Source organism: Symphalangus syndactylus, chromosome 6 (assembly GCF_028878055.3).
Source record: "Symphalangus syndactylus isolate Jambi chromosome 6, NHGRI_mSymSyn1-v2.1_pri, whole genome shotgun sequence".
NCBI lineage: Eukaryota > Metazoa > Chordata > Mammalia > Primates > Hylobatidae > Symphalangus > Symphalangus syndactylus.
The window spans coordinates 112312828-112336349 of NC_072428.2; the positions used below are offsets into that span (position 1 = coordinate 112312828).

General features: G+C 35.8%; 1 protein-coding gene across 20 annotated transcripts in view; it reads right to left on the reverse strand.

Annotated features, from left to right (window-relative positions):
* Positions 1 to 23522, reverse strand: part of CADPS2 (calcium dependent secretion activator 2) — a 565017-nt gene that overhangs the window by 50629 nt on the left and 490866 nt on the right. For 16 of the 20 annotated variants that reach the window (XM_055283832.2, XM_055283837.2, XM_055283836.2 and 13 more), the window contains 3 exons: positions 19792 to 19947; positions 18247 to 18394; positions 10580 to 10654 (listed from right to left, as the gene is read on the reverse strand). In XM_055283832.2, the coding sequence (XP_055139807.1) occupies positions 10580 to 10654; positions 18247 to 18394; positions 19792 to 19947 (379 nt within the window). Of the gene's footprint in view, positions 1 to 10579; positions 10655 to 17512; positions 17528 to 18246; positions 18395 to 19791; positions 19948 to 23522 lie in introns of all 20 variants that reach the window. The other 4 variants (XM_055283833.2, XM_055283827.2, XM_055283819.2 and 1 more) reach the window with 2 other exon arrangements.

A 23522-nucleotide genomic window follows, 5' to 3' on the forward strand; every position in this document is an offset into this window, starting at 1 on the left:
CCTGGAGACAACAGATGCAGGCCACCAGCAGGCTCCATGCAGATATGTGTGTAGGACTTTTGTTCTAGACTGAGAAAAGGCTGTCAGTTTTTAAAAAACCCAATACCTACTTTTTTTTGATGAGGAAAATAAGTCATGTGAGGAGACCCAGCTGGTAACTAAGAAAATGGGACTAGAATCCAACTTTTCTGATGATCCCACACTTCGGTTGGTTTAATTTTAATATAAAGTGGAAATAAATACGACATTTCTTGTACCCTTTCCTTGGTAAGATTTAATGCTCCTATTTTTTTTCTCTTGGTAAAAATTATTGAAGTCTTTCTGGCTAGAATAATTTTTGTTTATTTCCCCCCCCCCTTTTTTTTTTTTGAGACAGAGTCTCACTGTCACACAGGCTGGAGAGCAGTGGCGCAATCTCGGCTCACTGCAAGCTCCGCCTCCTGGGTTCACGCCATTCTCCTGCCTCAGCCTCCCGGTAGCTGGGACTGCAGGTGCCTGCCACCATGCCCGGCTAATGTTTTGTATTTTTAGTAGAGACGGGATTTCACCGTGTTAGCCAGGATGGTCTCTATCTCCTGACCTCGTGATCCACCCGCCTCGGCCTCCCAAAGTGCTGGGATTACAGGCGTGAGCCACCGAGCCCGGCCTTCCCCTTTCTTTTACGGTTACTTTCTCTCTTTTCCATAGGTGTTCCAGTTACAGCACCTTGGCCTGAGAACGGTGGCTGCTGATACAGTATTGTTTTCAATTGTTGAAATCTTATAATCACATCAATACTTTGACCCCATATCCCTCCTCTGAGCTCCAGACCCAAATAGCTAATATCTTCCTTGACATCTCCTCCCTCAGGTGTCTCAAAGGCAGCTCAATCTCAACATGTCCAATACTGACATCATGGTCTTTCTCTCCAAATCTGTTTCTCTTCCAGGACAGCCTGCATCTGGGAATGATACTAACATTCAGGCCATAAACTTAAGAGTACTCCTTATTATTTCCCTTTTCATTGTATATCTGAAATGTCTTTGGATTAGTTCCCAGAAACCAAGTAACAGCTTCTAGACTATCCCCTCTCCAATCTGTTTGCTACAGGCAGTCAGATGAATCTTCTTATAATGCAAATCTGATTAATTCCCTGCCCACACTCTCCAACCTTTCAGTGACTTCCTATTGCTCTTGGGATAAAGACTTTAAGCTCCTTAGTACTTCCTACAAGTTTCTGCTCACTTCTGCAGCGTCTTGCTCCAGGCCCTGGTTTCTGCAGTTTCTCTTACTTAAATGGTCCTTTCATCTCTCTTCTACTGGTTAACTCTTTCATTCTTAGGAACTCAGCTCAAGCTTCACTTGCTTGGGAAATCTTTTCCTGTCCTCCCTGATTAAACGACTTACTCGATCACAGTTTATCCTACATGACACATTTGTATGGGTTGCATTTTATGTTTGTTAGTGTGTCTCCTCCAAGGGTTAGCAAACTCCCTGAGGGCAGGGACCCTGTTGTTCTGCTTAGCACTGTATCCCTGGCATTGAGCATACTTTCTGGCACAGAGCTGCATCCTGAAACTCTACATTGCCTCATGGCTGTGAATTTCAATCGTTTTTAAAAAATGAATATTGCCCTTTTTCATTAGGGGCAGAGTCACAGTATATAATTTTATGCAAAGTACTTTATATTTCATGTTCTAGGTTAGAGACAAGAACTGAAGTATTGATGCCAGAGCACATTTCTTTAGCATTTTCCAGATTTACTTTCATCTACTGGATTATATGACAATCAGTGTACAAACAATAATAGATAAAGTAGATTCAGAGACACACACATAACCATGAAGACATGGCAGAGAAAGTGGACACAGAGGGCACGGGGTAAGGAGAGGGCTAAATTTGCTTAGGAAGAGGTAAGATGTCTTCTAGAAAGGAGAGCAAACCAAGACTTTTCTAGTTGAATTATAAGAAGAAAGCAAAAAAGGGCTCTTCAAATAGGGGGCAGAATGTGAAAAGGCACAAGGGTCTGGAAAAACTATGAAACCAATAGAACTTTGGAATAGCTAGAGTTTAAGATGTGGGGGAGAGTGTTATAGGGACAAGAGCAATTATACTGTGAAGGGACTTGTAGGTAATGCTAAAAAGTTTTTCTTGTGGGTCAACCTTTCACAAACTATATTCTAAGGAATATTAATTCCTGCAAGATATTATTAGGAATTAGGGAATAAAGTGCCCCAGGACAGGTTAAGTGTAGGAACACTGCACTCTCAAACACTGCATCATCCTGAACTACAAGGAATACAGTGTTCCCCAAATGGGTCAGCAACCTCATCTCATGGGACATCAACAAAACTCAAGTACAAGGTGTCCTGAGACACAATTTAGGAAATGATGGCACAGGGAGTAAGGAATGCCTACAACATACGAAGCACTGACAATAAATGGTCAAATCTGTATTTTGGAAAGATACTCTGGCTTCAGGGCTGTATTAGTCTTCAGGGCTTCATAGCAGTTCACACACTGCTATGAAAAAACACCCGAGACTTGGTAATTTATAAAGGCAAGAGGTTTAATTGACTCATAGTTCTGCATTGCTAGGGAGGCCTCAGGAAACTTACAATCATGGTGGAAGGCAAAGGAAAAGCAGGCATCTTCTTCACAGGGTGGCAGGATGGAGTGAGTGCAAGCAGGGGAAATGCCAGATGCTTATAAAACCATCAGATCTTGTGAGACTCACTCACTATCATGAGGATAACACGGGGGAAACTACCTCCATGATCCAATTACCTCCACCTGCTCCCACCCTTGACACATGGGGATTATAGGGATTATAATTCAAGATGAGCTTTTGGGTGGGAACACAGGCAAACCATATCAAGGGTGAAGTGGGAGACCATGGTAGAGATCAGTGAGGCAGGAATTTAAATGGGGAAATGATGAGGCCCTGAAGACTACAGTAGTGCCAGTGAGAATGGAATGAGGCAGAAAAGAGAGTGTTTAGGAGATTGACTCAAGGCCCTGATGTCCTCTTGTGTGATGTGCTTGAGCAGATTCTATAAAGACAGGGACCCTAGGATGACAAGATTTTATAATGGGGTGATCAGTACTGCCAATGGAGACAGCAAATGCAAAACAAGAGGCACCTGGGGTGGGGTGGAGGTGATGTGGGTATTTTTAGACATTGACCTTGTAGAGATGTACAGAAAGCAACTGGAAATACGGGGTTTTAGGTGATAAAAATGAGAGGAACAATAATAACAATATCAACTAATACTTAACAATGTGTTGGCCACTGTTCTAAGACTCTATCTGTATTAACTTACTTACAATTCACTAATAAATGCTACTATTATATTACTCCTACTTTATAGGAGAGGAAACTGAGCCATAGAAAGCTTGTTTAAGTAACTTGACTAAGATCAGACAGCTAGTGGAGGAGTTGAAATTTGAACCCAGGTCGGAAGTTGGGCTTTTAATTGCGATTCTGCACTGCCTTTCACATACAGAGCTGGGAATCACAAGCATAGAGTTAAAGCTGGAAGTGGAAAAGTCACAGAAATTTGTAGAAAAAGTTCAATAGAGGACCAATGATGGTGGCCCAAGAAGTAACAGCATTTAGTTGCCAGTGGAGAGAGAAGGACACACAGAGGGAAGGCCAAGACCTTTTCTAGGCACATAAAATGTGTATATAGTAGGGAGGGACACATACTGTTGAGCACTGTGTGTGATTGAGAACTTGGGCTCGTTCTCATGTTATTTGTGAAAACATGTGAGGTAAGAAGAAGATCTAAAGGTAGGCTTGAAGAGGACAGATAAAAAGAAGAAGGTGCAGTTTATTATTTATCCAGATGTAGCAAATACATTTATCAATATGCACAATTAAAATATGGGAATATTTGGAATATGAGAAATTCACTGTTATTTTCATCTACTTTATGTTGAGTTAATTATTATGATATAAAAATGTCTATGACATGACTCTTAGAATTTGACAGTGTAGTAATAGTTAATGTAGAAACCGCATATTTTAATTTTTATGGGCTGGTTGCTCTTTACAGATTTCCCAGAGATGTAGAATCAGTTAAGTGCATTGGATTAAGGATCTGAAGCTCAGAGGTTTGAATCCTGATTCTCACTAGTTAATTAGGTGTTTGACGCTCATCAGTTTAATAAACGACTTTGAGAATTATGTTCCTATCAGTGATTGAGGATAAGACTGCCCATTTCATTAGGGGCAGAGTCACAATATATGATTTTATGCAAAGTACTTTATTCTATGTTAATTTCATAGGTTTTACAAGGCTTAAATAAAGTCACATATGTACAGTTACAGTGGCAGTTTCACAGTAGGTACTTCATAACTCTTTTAAAAAAGTCATTTCCTCCTTGGTAAAAACAAGTGTGAACAAACTGTCTTATAGGCTATTTTTGTAAAATATATCCTAAGTTTAAAGGTTTACAGGCCAGTCTGGATGAAGATTCACCACAGCAACGTTTCTCAAAGTCTGGCTCATGGTTCCCTATTGTAAAATAACCATGGTGGCTGGTTAAACATGCACATTCCTTTCCCTCTTCCCAAACTTAAGACTCAGTATCATTGGAGATTGGGGTATGGAAATCTGCATTTTAACAGCTCTCAGGTAATTTTTTGTGTATGTGTGCTAACAATTAAGAATCATTGCCTTATAAGATGTTTTAGTTTTTCTTAATGAAATAAAACCACAATCTATCCTGCCTGGCATCACGCCTGCCCACAGGCCCTAACAGCTGGCCCACACAAAATTTCTAGCTGGGATGAGTGATGCAGGGCTTTTCCTGCTGAAGTCAATCTGTAAATAGTGGAAGAGGTCACTGTTTTTCCAAAGGTGCAGATACCAACGTAAGGCTACAGGGATCATGAAGAATCAGGGAAACATGACACCATCAAAAGAATAAAATAAAGCTGACTGATAACAAATAAGGAGACTCAATCTGTATTCAAAAACCTCCCAACAAAGAAATGGCTTCAAAAGTGAATTCCAACAAACATTTAAAGAAGTGAATTCCACCAAATATTTAAAGGAGAATTAATACCAATTCTCTTTAAATGCTACCAAAAAACAAAACAAAACAAAACAAAAAACTCAGAAGAGGGAACACTTCCAAACTTATTCTATGAGGCCAGAATCACTCTGATACCAAAGCCAGACAAAAGATACTGCCAGAAAAGAAAACGATAAGCCCAGATAAACATGGATACAAAAATCTTCAACAAAATACTAGCAAACTGAATTCAACAGCGTATTAAAAAATCATACACCATCACCAAATGAGATTGATCCCCAGGATCCAAGGATGCTTGAATATAAGCAAGTCAGTTGTTATGATACACCACATTAATAGAATGAAGGATAAAAATCACAAGATCATCTCCATAGATGCAGAAAAACACTTGACAAAACTAAGTAATGTTTCATGATAAAAACATTCAAAATATTAGGAATAGAATGAAATTATCTCAACATAATAAAGGCTATATATGGAAAGCTCACAGTTGACATCATATTCAGTGGTGAAAAACTAAGTGTCTCTCTAAGATACAGCATAAGACAAGGATGCCCACTCTTACCACTTCTATTCAACATAGTACTGGAAGTCCTAGCCAAGGTAAGTAGACAAAAAAATAAAATACAATAGATAAGAAGAAAAAGAAAAGAAATATAAGGCATGCAAATCAGGAAAGAACAAGTAAAATTATCTCTGTTTGCAGATTACATGATCTTAATATGTAGAAAACCCTAAATACTCTACAAAAAAGAACTGTTAGAATAAACAAATTCAGTAAAGTTGCAGAAAAAAAAATCACATACAAACTATCACAAGATCAGAAAACCAAACACCGCATGTTCTCACTCGTAAATGGGAGTTGAACAACGAGAACACATGGACACAGGGAGGGGAATATCATATACTGGGGCCTGTCGGGGGCTGTGGGGATAGGGGAGAGATAACATTAGGAGAGATACCTAATGTAGGTGACGGGTTGATGGGTGCAACAAACCACCATGGCAGGTGTATACCTATGTAACAAAAGTGCATGTTCTGCACATGTATCCCAGAAGTTAAAGTATAATTTTAAAAAGTCATTCATATATCTGTATACTAACAATGAATTATTTGGAAAGGAAGTTAAGAAAACAATCCCATCTATAATAGCATCAAAAATAATGCAGTACTTAGAAATATACTTAACTAAGAAGTCAAAAAATGTGTACACTGAAAAGTATAAAACACTGAAGAAATTAAAGCAGACAACAAATAAATAAAAAAATCCCATGTTCATGAATTACAATAATTATTATAGTCAAAATGTCCATACTACTTAAAGTGATCTACACATTTAACGCAATCTCTATCAAAATCCCAATGGCATTTTTTTAAAGTAATAGAAAATGCAATCCTAAAATTCATCTGGAACCACAAAAAGCTTCAAATAATCAAAACAATTTCAAGCAAAAGAATAAACTGGAAGCACCACATTTCCTAATTTCAAAATCCATTACAAAGCTAAAATAATCAAAAAAGTAAACAATGTTAACTTTTTTAAGTAAACTTTGTAATGTAAACAATGTTACTGGCATAAAAGCAGATGTATAGGCCAATAGAACAAAACAGAGAGCTCAGAAATAAACCCACACACATACGGTCAACTGATCTTTGACAAGAGTGTCAAGAGAAAAGGATGGTTTCTTCAATAAATAGCGCTGGGAAAAGTGGATGTACATATACAAAAGAATAAAATTTGACCCTTATCTTACAAAGTAAACAAATGGATCAACAAAACCATCAACCAAACACTATCAAGTAAAAATGGATTAAATAACTTTAGACCTCAAACCATAAAACTTCTAGAATAAAACATAGGGAAAAAGTTTCTTGACATTGGCCGTAGCAATGATTTCTTGGCTATGATACAAAAAGCACAGGCAACAAAATTTTTTTTAAAATGAGATTATATCAAGTAAAACAGCTTTTGCACAGCAAGGGAAACAATCAACATAATGAAAAGGCAACCTACAAAATGGGAGGAAATGCTTACAAACTATTTGCCTGATAAGGAATTGACATCTAAAACTCAATAGCAAAAAAAAATTAAAAATTAAAAAAAATGAGCAAAGCACTATGTCTCTAATAAACACGTATAAATGGCCAACAGGTATACGAAAAGGAGCTTAACATCACTAATCTTTGGAGAAATGCAAATCAAAATCACAGTGAGACATTAGCTCACATCTGTTTGGATGGCTATTATCAACAACCCAAAAGATAACAGATATTGGTGAGAATGTGGCAAAAATGCCCACTGTTGGTGGATATGTAAATTGGTGTAGCCACTACGGGAAATAGTGTGTAGAGTCCTCAAAACATGAAAAATAGAACTACCATATGATTTAGCAATCCCACTAATGGGTATATAGCCAAAGGAATTGAAATTAGTATATTGAACAGATATCTGCACTCTCATTTCTTTGCAGCATTCTTCTCAATAGGCAAGACTTGGAAGCAAGTTTAATATTCATGAGACAGGAGAATGGATAAAGAAAATGAGTTATGTGCATACAGTGAAATATTATTCAGCCTCAAAAGAAGAAGGAAATCCTGCCACTTGAGACAAACAGATGAACCTGGAATATATTATGCTCTGCAAAATAAGTCAGACACAGAAGATTAAATATTACATAGTACCAATTATATGAGGAATTTAAAATAGTCAAAATAATAGAAGCAGAGGGTAGAAAGTTGGTTTCTCAGGGGCTGAGGGGAGGGAGAAATGGGGAGGTATTTGTCAAAAGCTGTCACAGTTCTGCATGATGAATAAGTCCTAGAGAGCTACTGTACAGCATAGTGCCTATAGAAAACAATACTATTTGCTAAGAGGATTGATCTTATGTGATTGTTATCACACACAAAGAAACAATTATTTGAGAGGGCTGGAGGAAACTTTGGGAGGTGATGGATATGTTTATGGTACAGTTTGAGGTGATGGTTTTATGATTATATACTTATATGGCTGTATACTTACCTACAAACTCATCTTGTATATATTAAGCACGTACAAATTTTTTTGTCTGTTAATATTGCAATAAAATGATTTTAAAAATATAATTATGGAGATCAATTTGCATCATCTTTTTAAAAAACATCAATTACTGTCATCTCTTATAGAAGCTTGAGATGTTTGGTTCAACCTATCAAGTAAACTTATTTTATACTTTTCAACCAAAGAATCAAAGATAACTACAATTTGACAGCAGGAGAAATTAGGCATAGAGGAAAACTATAATCTAGTGCTGTTTTCTAAATATAATATCCAGTATTATACAAGGCTCTTTTAATCAAAATTAAATTAAAAATTTAATTTCTCAGCTTCACTAACCACATTTCAAGTACTCCACAACCACATGTGGCTAGTAGCTACTGGTTATTTCAGAATATCTTTTCCTTACTTAGCTCAAATACACTATTTTTAAAATTAACCAGATGTATTTGATATAGAAACATTTAAGTGTCTTGCTTTGCCAGAAATGGATGCAGAGATGACATGCACCCCCATCTGCCTTCTCTGTACTCTTCCTTCCCACCCCCAAAGCAAAACTTGCTGGACTTTTTCCTTGCTGCCTGATAAACCTTATATCATCTATAGCTAACATGTAATTGAATGATACCGATTAAGCAAACTTCTCACAAAAGGCAACTTCCGCATGAGGACTGTGTTCACGGGTTGGTTATATCTGGATAAAATTTCCCTGAAGGCCTCACAGAGAAGAAGGTGCAAAGTTAACTTTATTTCACTGTAGTGGGTTGACTGTGTGGTGATGCAAGCTGCTGTGCTGGGCTCCTCAGAGGATGGAAATCTCACTGCTCTTCCTCAAAGAGCTTGATTCTCCCCAGTGGTTCACCCCTTCCTCCCATGGTTTTCCTATTATTTTTTTCTCTATCTATCCACTTGTTGGTGAATGTGTGAGGTATCTGTATCTGTAGGTATTTGGTGCAGTGGTAAAAATCAAGAGAACAAAAATAAGCTGGTGAGGTGGTGTGATTCTAACATCGTTTTTCTTTGCGGTTGTTTTCCACTCTAAGACATGCCACTAGATAATTTGAAAAATACAAAAAAAAAATTGCAGATGAAATAAAAAATGAACTATACTCCCATTACCCAGAGAAAAGCTCTGTTAACATTCTGCTGTTTATCCTAACAGTCTTTTTCCTATAAGATGCAAATTCAGATCATATTTTACACTTTTAAATATTCAGCTATTTTCACTTAATACTGTATTATGAAACTCTTCATTTATCATTAATAGTCTTTGAAAGTATCATTTCTTAATGCAGATGTCCCATAATTTGCTTTACCTTTTCAGATGTCGCATAATTTGCTTTACCTTTTCCCTCATTAGAAATTAAGGTTGTTTCCAAATATTGGTAAGACATAAGGTGGCAAGTATCAATAATATATATTTTGTGCATCTAAGCAGTATGATAAAATAGAAAAAGGTGAAAAGGTATTAATGTACTTGATGTATTTCCAAACTATTTTCCAGAAAGGCTGTAATGATTTATACTCCCCTATATAGGAAAGGTGAGTGTCTTGCCTCACCTGAAACTGAATGTTACTTTAAAAACATGTATGCTAATTTGCTAGAGAAAATAGTATATTATTGTAGCTTACTTTGCATTCCTTAAATTATTAATGAGGATTAACATTTTTCATGTTCATGGGGCATCTCTGTTTTTTTCTCTTCTAAACAGGATGTCTTTTGTCTGTTTATTAAATTGGGGGCGGTTTTACCTTTGCTTCTTGTCATCCTTCCAGTTGTTTTATGAAGAAGCCTGATTTGGGGCTTTTTGATGAAGCCTTGTGAGAGCATGGGATATATCTGCCCATAGGAAAGTGCCTCTAGGAACACGACCATTCTCTCTGTTCATCCTCTTAAACTCCTGGTGCTCTCATGTTGTCTCTTCCTTTCCTTATCAGCCCCCGATCTCAAATGCTACCCATGACCGTCTGTTACACCTTAGTGGGAATCTAAATCATCTAATCACTAAATGATGCGCCCACTGCTTCATCTCTACTTATACAGTGAAAGATCATAGCTTTTATCAAAGGTATTTTGAGCATCAAATTGGAAATCCTGGGAAACTCCTGGGTGTGGAGGACCTCAGATGTCACCCTGCAGCTTTCTCTGTCTGTCTCTGAGAACAGATCTAGAGCCTTAGTGCCGTCGTCACCACAGATGGGCTAAATTCAAGGACTGATGACTACTCAAAGCTGCTATGAAGTTAAAATAAATAGCATGAGAACATGAATGTGACATAATAAGGTTTTACTGGAAGAAGAGTTAGTTTTAAAATGACAACAATTGTAGGAAAAGCCAAAATTTATTATATATAAAAAAATCAAAAGCTGTTGACATAGTGTTCCTAACCTTTTTTTGCTCCTAACTTTTCTGAAAATTCTTTTAAACTACCTTTTTTCTCAATTAGATATTTAAAAACATTAAAAAATTCTCTGTTGAAAATTTTCACTTTGATTTAAAAAGGTGAAAAAATAATACATTACCTTTGAAACTAACAGTGAAATGATTTCTTTTACACTGTTGTCGATCAGATCATCTATTTTTGAATGGTACTGTTGCTAGATATTAAAAGATAAAAACTCATTAGTTGACATGGACACAAAACTTTTGTCATCAGTCATAAATGCTCTAAATCTACTAGTTATGACCTATCAGATTTATTTAAAATGATCATTTTGAACATTAAAAGAACAAAACCTTGAAAATGATCCACCCAGTCAACACTTTTTACATTGTGGTTTGAAAATTTTCCCATGTGCACTGTTGAGTTAAGCAGCTAATGGGGTTATTATTTAGATGAATTGAGTTCTTATTCTTATTCAGGCAGAGGAATGTGAAGGATACTTTTTGTCTTCTCCTCTATAATTAAGGTGGCCATGTATTTTTCTAAAGGGTTGGTTTAGCTGGAGAAGCAAAAAGACTAGAAAAAGATTTAATTAATACTGCATTTCATGTCTGACAACTCTCATTCATAAGTTATTTTAAATGTGCTCTAGAAATAAAATGAGCTCCCAATTGTTCACTCTAAAAGGACCTTTTTGTCAGCATAGGGAGCAGCAGTTTATACAATTCTTACAATATGCTCGAGCAAGGGCAAAATTAGAATTTCATCAACAAAGGTGAATAGATGGTAACAAATTAATAGGCCATAAAAGGTATAATGAAACATCACTCACTCCCCATAGTTTTATTACCGCTTCTTCATGAAAAAGATGCCTTTAAATAAATACCAAAAAAAGATGTATTTAAAATCAATCTGAAAGACTTTTTTCTTTCTTTCTTTAGAGAATACTAGAGGGCTCCATTCTTAAATTAGCAGAAGCTTTGGCTTCCAAGGCTTGTGAAGGCACATCCATTTAAACAGTAATTCTTCCTTTAGAAGCATTTATCTGACAACTGATTGTCCCCAATAGCCACTTCACAGAAAATGTGACTTGTAAAGACTAACCCTATCTTGATGGTTCAAGGCTTTTTGGAACAGCTAACAAAATGCATAGAGTAAAAGTACTCAGGTCAATATAAACATTAGACCAACTTCACTGCTGGTTGAATGGTTTCTTAAGATGTAAGTTTTTGAAAGCTATTTTTTTTTTTTTTTTTTTTTGTGCTGAAAACATGTCTCAAAGTTTCCACACAGAAGAAAACATCAACTTAGGTCTGCTTTGGAATACTCAGGAATGACACTCCACCCCTCTCCCCAAGGGTTCCAACAGTTACAAGTGGTTATCATCAACCTGCATAAATAATAAAGAAAGGAAGGATAATTTTGGAGTGTCTGAATTATTTTCTTTTTCTGTGTGAGTCTGAGTGGGTGTGGGTGTGAATATGAGTGCATAATGATGAGTGATCTAAAATTAACCACATTGATGTGAATGTGGAATTTTCTGGGCACATATTGGACCCACCAAAGCGTGTCTGTCTCACTTAAAGCCTTTATCGATTCCCAAATTTGTGCTCGCCAGAGGATAAATGGAATTGAAACACAGAGAGTGGATTTCCATTCCAGTAGTGCTGATATTTTTGCTTTTGAGATAGCTTGAAGAGAAGGAAAAGGGGACAGAAAAGGGGAGAGAAGACAGAAAAATAGGTAGAAGAAAAAGAGCCTGAAAAAGCTGGCTGGCAGTTAAAGTTCTGATCCAGTCTAAATTATTAATAATTTTCTGAGCCAGGCAGGCCCACACATGAACATATCTGAGACCAGCTGAACAATTCCAGTGCACGGGCTGATGGGTAGGGTAATCCCTCCACAGACACACTTACAAAAAAAGGCCCCCCAGCTCCTGGCTGAAAGCTGTGCAGCTGACTGTGCGATGGAGAAGCTTATGCAAATGAGCTCTGCCTGGCTCTCCCGCTCTGCCACTCTTGTTTCACGTCCTCCTTGCTCCAGATCAGTGTATGCAGCAAGAGGAAATTAAATGCCACATGATATACTTCTTTGGGGTAGAAGAGGAAAGAGATACAGGAATTGGGCTTCAAGCATCTCACTTCCCTCTTACATGGAAAGTGCTCCAAAGCATGCAGGCATTGAGGCACCCAGACTTCCAAGCAGGTTCCTAAATATGCCTTATCTACAATGTTTTTCTGTTTACATAACTTTCATTTTTTGAATTCAAAGTGATCAAATGTCATCAGAAAACTATCGTATATAAAATACAGAGCTACTACATGTTAAACTTTTGGGTCGAATTGATTCTGGCAAATCTTAAAATCAAGTGATGAGCCACAAAAGAGGTCATTGATACCCATTTTCTTGAAAAGCAGTGAAAGTCAATGGACACTAGGAACCATTAAATTCTCCTAAAATACACACCTGTAGATTGTTGCTTGCTTTGATACCTGATCTAGCCATAAGCAGAGAGAAAGAGAAAAAGAGGAAGAGATGGGGAGGGAGGGAGAGAATATGAGAATGAATGAACAAAAACAAACACATACAATGTTAAAAACAAAGGAATAAAGAAAGAAGTACACATCTTAAATTTAATACCCAAGAGGTGAATCCAAATAGTGTGAGGTTTTTAGATTTGTATAATATGGGATTCTGCTATTGTAAATGTATCTGGTTAGATATGACTTACACTAATATTACAACTGCTGGGAACTTTCAGAATCTGCTCTGGCTGTGCAGTTGGCGGAGGTGGTACAGGCACATGAGTGTGAGAGAAAAGATGGCTCGAGAATTCCCATTTTACATATATATTCTGCAGACAATAACCCATATATGCCATACATAGGTAATACAAAGTTAGCTATAAAAAGTTCATTCATTAGGGGACCCAGATAACTTTCTTTTTCTTTTTCTGTGTTGTTTTTTAACCTTTGCTAAAAAATTTATTAAATAATGTATTTCAGGAAAATGACAAATTAACATAAAAGGAAGTTGTAGATTTAAGGAACAAGGATGAAACCAGAAATTGAAATATGTCAATAAATGTAATTAATGATTATCTGTGAAAGTAATATTTGTGTGTGTACACATTTAAAATAAGGCAAGTCAAAAACTGCCAAAATAACTGTGGTTATTGTGTGTTCATCTGCGGTGCGTACAGGAGCATTCAGTGGCTGGTTAAAACATTCTAAGATCAGTGGTGTGCTTAAACTAGTTCATAAAGGCAGCTTTCTAGAAATTTTCAGATAACTTTCAAAGACAAACATGAACATGTAAAAAGAGATCACAGGTAAAAACAGAGTTTATCTGCATAGACATTTTTAAGTTAAAATTGATAGTTTTTTTCCCATTTAGTATAACAGACAACATTTTTGGTACACTTTTGTTTGCAACAATAAAAACCTATAAAATTTTTATCAGAGGCTGGTCATGGTGGCTCATGTCTGTAATCCCAGCACTTTAGGAAGTTAAGGTGGGAGGATCGCCTGAGCCTGAGTTTGAGGTTGCAGTGAGCTATGAATATGCCACTGCACTTCAGCATGGGCGACAGAAGGAGACAAAAAAAGAAAAAATACTGAGAAAAGGTAATGCTTATACACTGTTGGTGGGAATGTAAATTAATTCAGCCACTTTGGAAAGCAGTTTGAAGATTTCTCAAAGAACTTAAGATAGAGCTACCATTTGACTCAGCAATCCCATTACTGGGTACATATCCAAAGGAACACAGATCACTATACCAAACAAACGAAAACAAAAACGAAAATGAAAACCACTTGAAATTGTATGTTCATTGCCATGCTATTCACAGTAGCAAAGACATGAAATCAACCTAGGTGTCCATCAATGGCAGACCAGATAAAGAAAATATGGTACATATACGCCATGGAATACTACATAGCCATAAAAAAGTAAAAAATCATGTAATTGCAGCCACATGGATGCAGCTGGAGGCTATAATCCTAAGTAAATTAACACAGGAACAGAAAATCAGATACTGCATGTTCTCACTTACAAGTGAGAGCTAAACACTGAGAACACACGGACATAAACATGGGAACAACAGACACTGTGGACTACTAGAGGTGGGGGGAGGAAGATGTGGATGGAAAAATGATCTATTGAGTACTATGCTCAATACCCACATGTAACAAATACACATGTACCCCCATATCTACAATAAAAGTTGAAATTTAAAAGAAGAAAATAAAATTCTTCGAATACTTCAAGTTGGATTGATAATCTTAGATTCTAGGGCTTTGTTAGATTTCAATTCATTCTTAAGCTAAGTTTCCCCACATCTGCCCTCAAAGGCAAACTGTGCCTGCTTTCCCAGCAGGTAATTCTGAGCTTACATTAAAATAACCATTCAGGAACCCTTACTTCACGAAGCCCAGGGAAATCATAGGTCAGACACAGTCCGAAATCCTGGCCTCTCTACAGTCGGGTGAACAGCACCACTTCTCCTGACTGCTGTTACACAAACACACTCATGAAATGAAGACTAATCAGATGCCAGTGAATTCCACCTTTCTTAAAAGATTTTGGACCTTGTCTTGGGGCATATAATATTTTAAAGGTACCGGATTGTTAGTTCCAGAAATGGATGCATTTTAATTTAACTGAGAACAAATTTGGCCCAAGTAGGGCCCCTTGCTCCCCTGAATTGCCATATTAATGTGTTTTCACCTTCATCCTCAACTAATGGGACCATGGAATGAAGTGGTTGTGAGGGCTGATGAATGCCTACAGCCCAGGTAGTCATCTGCTTTTGTGCAGTTATGGATAATGAAGATTCTAAACACTGAGGTGGCTTTGTGATCTCGACATCTGTCCCTGAGGGACTGGCCTGAGACTGCTGACTCATTTCACACAGCTGTCACATGAGCAAATCATTCACCCACTAATCACTCCACTAAACCCTATTCTGGGCCTCAGTGGAACATGTTTGCATCATCATGTAGCATGTAAGAAAAACAGGATCATAATTTAGAAGCACAGAAGGGAATGCATTGTGGGGAAGGAGTTGGGCAAGTTTTATCCCAGCGATGACAATATAACACATTTACTAGAGATTTTGGAGAGGTAACTTCTTTATAATTTAGAAAAAACATTGTTGCTATGTTTAACTATGTAGTATATATTTTTTACATGGTTCCAAATTGTCTAATGATCTAGTTTTTTTCAACTTTGTTGCTTTTTATAAATGAGGTCCACTGGCTCACCTGTATATGTAATGTATATACTAATTTTCAACAATTCCAAAACTTATCTCAGCATATATAGAGAGGGAAGGCCTATGCAATTATGTGGGTATGTTTACTGGAGACAAAAAGCAAAGTAGAAAATTGTTTTGCAATGAAATTCTTGTTTACCACTTTTTCAGGGTTGCTAATGGGTTTTACACCTGCACATTTTGAACTATGTTAATTGTGTGAAAGTTGTGGGGAACTAATTGTCTCTGGTGTGAATGTACAGGTGCACAAATAATGAACAGTAGTAGATTACTCTTCAAAACCACTAACCTATTAATGTAAAGAATCATTTGACAATGTAACAATGTTCATCATTTGTGTGTCCCTGTTTTTCCTTTTAAGTACTACAGCAAGTTGTTTCTTACAGGGGACGATTTTTAAAACAGTGACAACAAATCTGTTCATCCACTCAGCAAACATTTACTAAAGTGCCTACTGCATGCCAGGTACTGCAGTGTATGTTAAAATAAGAATAAATGGATAAACCCAGTATTAATGGAAGATGATTCCACAAACCAGATGAGAAAAGAATGGGTTTATGAGGAAACTTAAGATAATATTCTCAGGCAGACAATCAAAGGCTTACATCTGGGTATCAAAAAAACATGAGGAGGTAAATAGGACCCATTGGTATCTAAGCTAGCTGCCTACTTATTCAGATAATTAGATATAATAAATCATGTTGTAAGTGATCAGAGAATGGTAATTACTGAACATTCTATAACACATATCAGTTACTTGATATATTTGTAAGGTTGTATGCTATGGTAATATAAATACATTTTTTTCTGCTGAATTGCTCAAAGAATAAAATTGCATATTCATGCATAAATATAAATTATGGCCAAATAGCTAATGTCTATATCTGGGGCAATAGGTATGGAATTCACAAGTAGTAGGCCTTCCCATCTATTTTCACAGTTAACTAAGCCCTTCTGCTCAGATGAGAATTGTCAGCTCAGGAAGAGTCACCCTGAGTTTGATTCCCAATTGTCAACTGTAAGACTTGTAAGATGTAACTTACCTATAGGACACAAAGACATTCTGACTCACGAAAAAAAAAAAAGTATACACTAGTCAATCCTTTATGCATAAAGGTTTTCTAACCTTGTACCTCAGGGATTCTGGGGTAGTATTTTAGGACGACCTGTTGTGGAGGAGGGCAGAAGTCTCATGACACAGGCCTGCCTCTTCCTTACGTCTGATGATGGTCACATCCTAGGCCTTGAGTGGGAGGAAAGACTGTATCACTGGTGGGCTTGTACCTCACTGAAATCCACCATTGGGTTCATCTGTATGAAGTGACTTTGGGTGTGGCCTCCTGATTCAAGTTTTTAGGGGCTATATGTCATCTAAGGCTCCAAACTTGAAATTTTTTTGGTATTAAAAGTATACTGTAGATAAATGCTTGAAAAATGTTAATAATCACTCTGCTCCTATAGTTATTCAGATTTCAATTTAAAAGAAGGTGAATTAATTTGGTTTTAAATAATTTTATCTTTAAAATTCTAAGAGTAGTTTATAAATTCTGCAGACTAACAGGAGAGAAACATTCCCCTCGTCATTATTTAAGGTATAAGTATTTAGTGTTTTAATGAAACTTTGGGCTATTGCTATGCTATTGTAAGCTGTTAGCCTTATATTTGCGAACACAGAAGCCAAAAATCTGAAAATAAATTTATATAATTTTAATTTGAAAAGATGAAAATAAAAAATATACGTTTACAAAAATAATAACTCAAATGAAATGTGCTTTTAGAAAAAAAAATGAGACTTACCCATTGACTACCAAACTGGATCATGCCATGGGGGGGAAAAAAAAGATGATGAAAGAGAACAGAAGGGAAGAATAAAGAAATGAAGAAAAAGTAATTACAATGGGAAAAAAGGCAACAAAATCAACTTAAACAGATAATTGAAGAAAAATAAATCAATTTTCACCCAATCACCACTCTCAACAAAAAATCACGGGGTAAAATAAAATTGTACTTCTAAATATAAAACCAAACAAAATATAAATCAAATAGAAAGAATAGGATATTTATTGATAAGAACTAGGCCTAGATTTTTAAGTCTATTTCAACCTAAAGTTTTAAAAATGTAAGCTACTGTCTAAACAAACTATTTCATACTTTTTTGTGTGTCTTACTTTTATAGATGCAAACTCTGGATACTCTAGATTTGTATAAACAAAACAGGTAGCTTTCCAGCTTTCTTATTTGCTTGTAAAAAGCAAGGTTTATGTAAATGACACAACACTAAAGCTGTTAAAAGCCATATCTAAAATTCATGGCCACTTATGCAATTTTAGACCGTATTTATATCAAAAAGGAGAAACTGACATGAGCGAAGGATAAAGGGCATTCTGTTATTATAGTAAAGAAAAGATCAAAAGCTTGGTGCTAGAGAACTTGGTCTTTTCAATCCAATCAAGAGAATGCCTTGTGGAAAGAGCATTTCCCATGCCAAGGCACCCTGTGCTGCCTTTCCCCATGTGGCACATTCTACATACCTCTTGTCCTCCATCCAGGGCACAGAGTTTGGTGCTTTGCTTTTTGGCGTCGACTAACACATTAAACATAGTGCAAACGGAAGCTGGAATGCGCAAGTCAGTTGTTTTGCTTGCCTTTTGTAGCTTGAGTTCAAATGCAGTTCTTGTTCTAGTTTTTAAAACATGAATTCAGAGTAAGAAATTCTGCTATACAGCTCATCTGTTTTGTAAAAACTGAAATCAACACTACAATATGCTAATTTAAAACATGCAAATAAGGAGCAAGCAGCGTGGCAGTGCTTGGGAGCTAAGGGGTGGGATGCTTTTCAAGTGTCTCAATGAAAGATCACATTGTGATATTTTTATATTAAGCCTAGCTTCATGCAGTCACTTAGGCAGTATCGCCCAAATGAAGCTTTTTGTTATATCTGGAGTACCACATTTAATGGAAAAAAACTCATAATTTCACTTAATTGTCTGAATTTACAAGTAGAACATCACACACTTGTATGCATTTAAGCAGAATATATCCTCTATGTGAGGGCTTACCAAATTAGAAAAAATAAGCACAAATCTACAAAACCCTAAAACATGGTAATCAATGTACAACAGACAATGTGTAATTCTTTTATGTCACTTACATTCTCTTTCAAAAGCCTAAAATTGCAGGCAGGTTTTTGAAAGAAACTGCATCATGGGCAATTTTGAATTGGTTTTGCTGAAGTATCCTATGAAAATCCACAGAATCGAGACATCAAAATCAAAGATGATTTTTAAAAAACATTAAACTACCTAATCCAGGGCCTTGCCTTAAGGGGCCACTGAACATTATTCTAAAGACAGATTTTTTTCTTGGTTTCAAGATTTCAGAAATATCCAATTGGTCTAACCAGTGTTTGAATACTTTTCTAATATGTGGCTCCATATTGTCCTTGCATATATAATGAACAAGGACAATGGAAAAAAAATGCTTGACCAATTAGGATGCAAAGCTGATTTTGTAAAACTATTATAAAATGAAAGCACATTTGGAAGAATAGGAAGCCTCATAACTTATTTCCAGTTAAGTTATAAAGAAAGAAAGCAGATAGTTGGAACTCATCTGATGTGGACAGAAAATACCAGAAAATAGTTAGTAATCCCAGAACAACTGATCGTGCTGATCCTATTTTGAGTTTACTATGCCATTTCACAGCACACAGAGACAGTACATAACGCATACAGAACATAACAGACCTTTTTCATATGTCTCAGGAGATATTACCTTGGGAATTTAAAGCATAGTATTCCCAGAGAAATAACAATAAGCCCTAAAGAAACCATTAATATGGTATAGATGTTACTGAATAAGGCAATAGTTGGGAGACTTGAAAAAAAGTATCCAGCCAATTTCATCAATTACATGGGTCCCCAGAATTTAATCAAGATAACCTAATACTCATTAAATGTTGGAATAGTGGTGCATAATGAAACCTTTGCTATGACAATAATACATTAGGTACTTGATAAAAAGTGATATTTTTGGGTGCTGGCACATTAAGCAGCAATTTGAAAATACATGTCTACCTTTTGACACAGGCCTCTAGCATATCACTGGCCATTAGTTTAAGTCTTTGCTCTAAGTGGTGGGCAAATTCCTGTTCTGGCCAGTGCAGATCAAAGACAAACATTTGTAGTGCATCAAGCTTCCAAAAAAGGTCTTCTGATGTTGCTGAGCCATTGCTAGAAGAAAAAGGAAAAATGAACATCATGAACTCCCCGTTAATCAGGTATACCATTAATACATTGTTTTTTCTTTTCTGTATCAATTGCCATCAGCAAAAAAAATGCCATATAAAGTCTCTAATGATCCAATATTTTCTTTGTTCAGCCTTCTAATTGTTCCTCTACAATTCTTAATAAGGCAGGGAAGGAGAACAAAATAGAAATAAATATGGTGGTAGGGTTTCATACAAAGAGGTAAAATGGATATGTATACTTTACTAAGGAAATTATATTGTGTACATAAGAACAAACATTGTAACTGTTCTTTACCAATCTCTAGGATAAAGATTCTTGCAAATCCCCAAAATTATGTTTTATGCAAGAAAATCCTTATGTTAGCAACCAGTACCTTTGCCGTTATTCATGCATATGTGCCTCTGTCACCATGGTGGTTTCTGTCTATCTACACGTGTGTAGAATATAGGGTCCTTGAATTTCTCAATTACAGGTAAAGGTGAGACAGGAACTGGAAATAAAACGGGCTAGGTAGGGAAGCAATCTTTTATTTTCATTTTTTGCTTTTTCTGGCTTATTAAAACCCAACTTAGTGCAAGGTATTGTCTGACACAGAAATGACATTCAGGGTGCTCTGAAGATGAGAAAAACAATGCATTTCAGGTCCTTATATCTAACTGTGGAGCCAACATTTGCTAAGCATTCACTACTATGGTAAAATTACTCTACAGGACTGTGCTATCACCTCATGTATGAAGGTAACTTATAGAAGAGTACATATAATATTTTGGCAAATGGTTATGCTATTACTTTCCATTATGCAGGTACATAGGCTAATACAGAAACATGTGTTTTGAAAGTAAAATATTCCTACATTAAAACATTGAAATTTAACCATAAAAAGCATAAAAGCAAAAGCAAAAAAAAGCTGCTGTATGATTCATTTGTTCTCAGCTTTCCCACAATTGCTTCACATATACTAACTTAAAATTTGTATTTCTAGTTTACAAAAGAAAATTAAAGAAATAAACTCATTTATTACAACAGCGCAGGGGAAAATACCTACGTAACAAACCTGCACATTCTGCGCTTGTATCCCAGAACTTAAAGTAAAATTTAAAAAAAAATAAATTGTTTAAAGCACCACTTCGTTTCGCTAAATATATCTTAATGAGCTAGCTTAGAAAAATAGTTACCTCTTGCTCTTGACTAATGAAAAGCTTATTTCTGCCCTCCACCCTGGCCTCAGCGTCAAAGCTCTATTACAAACCTACATTGCTTTTCTCTTCTCATTCTGCCAGTAATTCCTCCTGATCTCCTTGTCTAGCCAAAATGCCCTCAGATTTAAGTTCTCTAGGGACCAATCACAGCAAAGCAGTAAACACTCCCGTAGCACTTTACTCAAATCTCTTCACCTTAATATTCAGTGCCTCAAATGCACTGAATATTAAATGAGAGAACCCATAAATAAGAGAACCAGACAACACCATGCTGATACTACAGTGAAAGTGTTGAAAAAAACACTACTTTTATTTCTCCTTTTGCCATATATATCATACAATTAAGAGAAAAAAAGACCAAACAAAATTTCCCTTCACATCCACAGTGTACAGCTTGATAGATTAGAGGAACTGAGTTTTAAGAATAACTGAATACAACTGGCAAAGAAGCAAATCTGCTTCTTATAATCTTTTTACTTTGGAGAAGTGTAACTATTTGAAATGTATATATTCTTTAACAACACAATGACAAGGAAAAAATCATAAAAACAAAATCTCTAATGGTAAAGGCAGAATTCTACTAAAAATAGATTTTCTAATAATATATATTCTCTTTATAGAGAATATGGTTATATTTTTCTTCTGTTTGATTCTATGGTAAGATTCTTGACAATAAATGTGTTTAATTGGGAATGTAATTAAGATAACAAGTGTTTGTTATAATTAGATAGATATATTAAAAAAAATGTGAGTAGTCTTTCTCTGGAGTTGGTACATATAACCTGCAATTTATTCAGAGCTTTTTCATTTTAAAATTATTTCTAATCAGTGACCTATTCCTAAAGGTATTATTAACAGATTAAAGAATTCGAATGTGAGTAGTGGACTCTGAGATAATTTCCTAAAAATGCCAGCAGGAAACTTAACTTACTGGCATTCATTTCTAGAGAAAAAAAAAAAACACAATAAAGATTTTATACAGATAGATAATGTCGATGAGCAATCCTTGCATGATTTATGCATTAGTAGGCAGGGATGTATCTTCAAAACCATGGTTACTTTTATATTCTTCTTATTTAATCAGTAGTCGTATTTTTAATTCTTTATGTTAAATATAAATGTTTCTTTTTATCAATGTTTCAAACTTCAAAAAACAAATGGCAATAACATCATAACATTATGAGTAATTCTGGACACTTTGACGAAGAACCTAATGTTGATAACCTTGGTAGGTAAAGATAACGGTGATCAACTTGTAAAACACATTTTTAAATTTCCCCAGAATGGTGAAAGCACAATCACTTTACTTACAAAGCCCCAATTTGTCATTATTCCTGTCCTGAAATTAACATACTTTAAAAAAGGGTCCTCAATAAGGGATTCAGAGTTCGTACAAATCCCAAAGTTAATAAAAGAGTACTAACAAAAAAAATAAATTTCACAGGATAATGCCCATGATAGTGTTCTTGGCTAAAATCAAGCGTTAAATAGATGAGAAATTAGGAAGAAAAGGAGTTAAATTATAAAACAATGTAAAAAAGAACAAAAAATCATACACTTAGAAAGCTTCATTATAGTTTGTAGGTAATTTTCTGAGCACACACAGACACCACTTTACACACTCTAATGACCAAAAGCATTTGCCTGTAAGAAAAAAAATTCACATGTAATGTAATATCCTAGTATTATGAATGTAGTTATGATGTTAAACTTGGAGAAATACTGCCAAATTACTTTGCAAGTTATTCTCTTTCTTGGTCTTTTCCTATTTCTTTTCTTGATTGTGTGCATACCTGGCTGGGTGTGGATTTGCAGTTGGTGGTGGGATAGGTAGAAAAGTAGCAAGTTCTTAAACACAACGTTCTATGGCAGCAGAACAAATTAATGATAGGAGTGAGGAATTTGTAGTCAAACAAACCTGGGTTCAAATTTTGCCTCTGTCACTTATTTGCTGTGAGATATTGGGTTAAGTTTTGTTTCTTAGTTTCTTTATGACTTAGTTTCCTTAATTGTAAAATGGGGATAATGATATGAGGTTGTTATAAAGATGAAATGAGATAAATAACTTGGCACTGTACTGGAAACATAGTAAATTCTCAATAAATGGAAGCTATTTTTCTTCCTCTCATGATTATTCTTTCTAGTTGATTTCATATGAGATCTTGGGCAAAGCAGGTAACTGCCCAAGTTTTCCCATTTGTAAACTACTACTATTACTTGGTTCTGATCGCTGTGAGGCTCATAGTTTTAAAAACTATACCATCATAAATTATAATGATGATGCCTGATGATAGTAATAATAACAAAAACAACAATGTAGAGTAGTAGTAATTATCACTTACTGGGTGTCTAGGATAT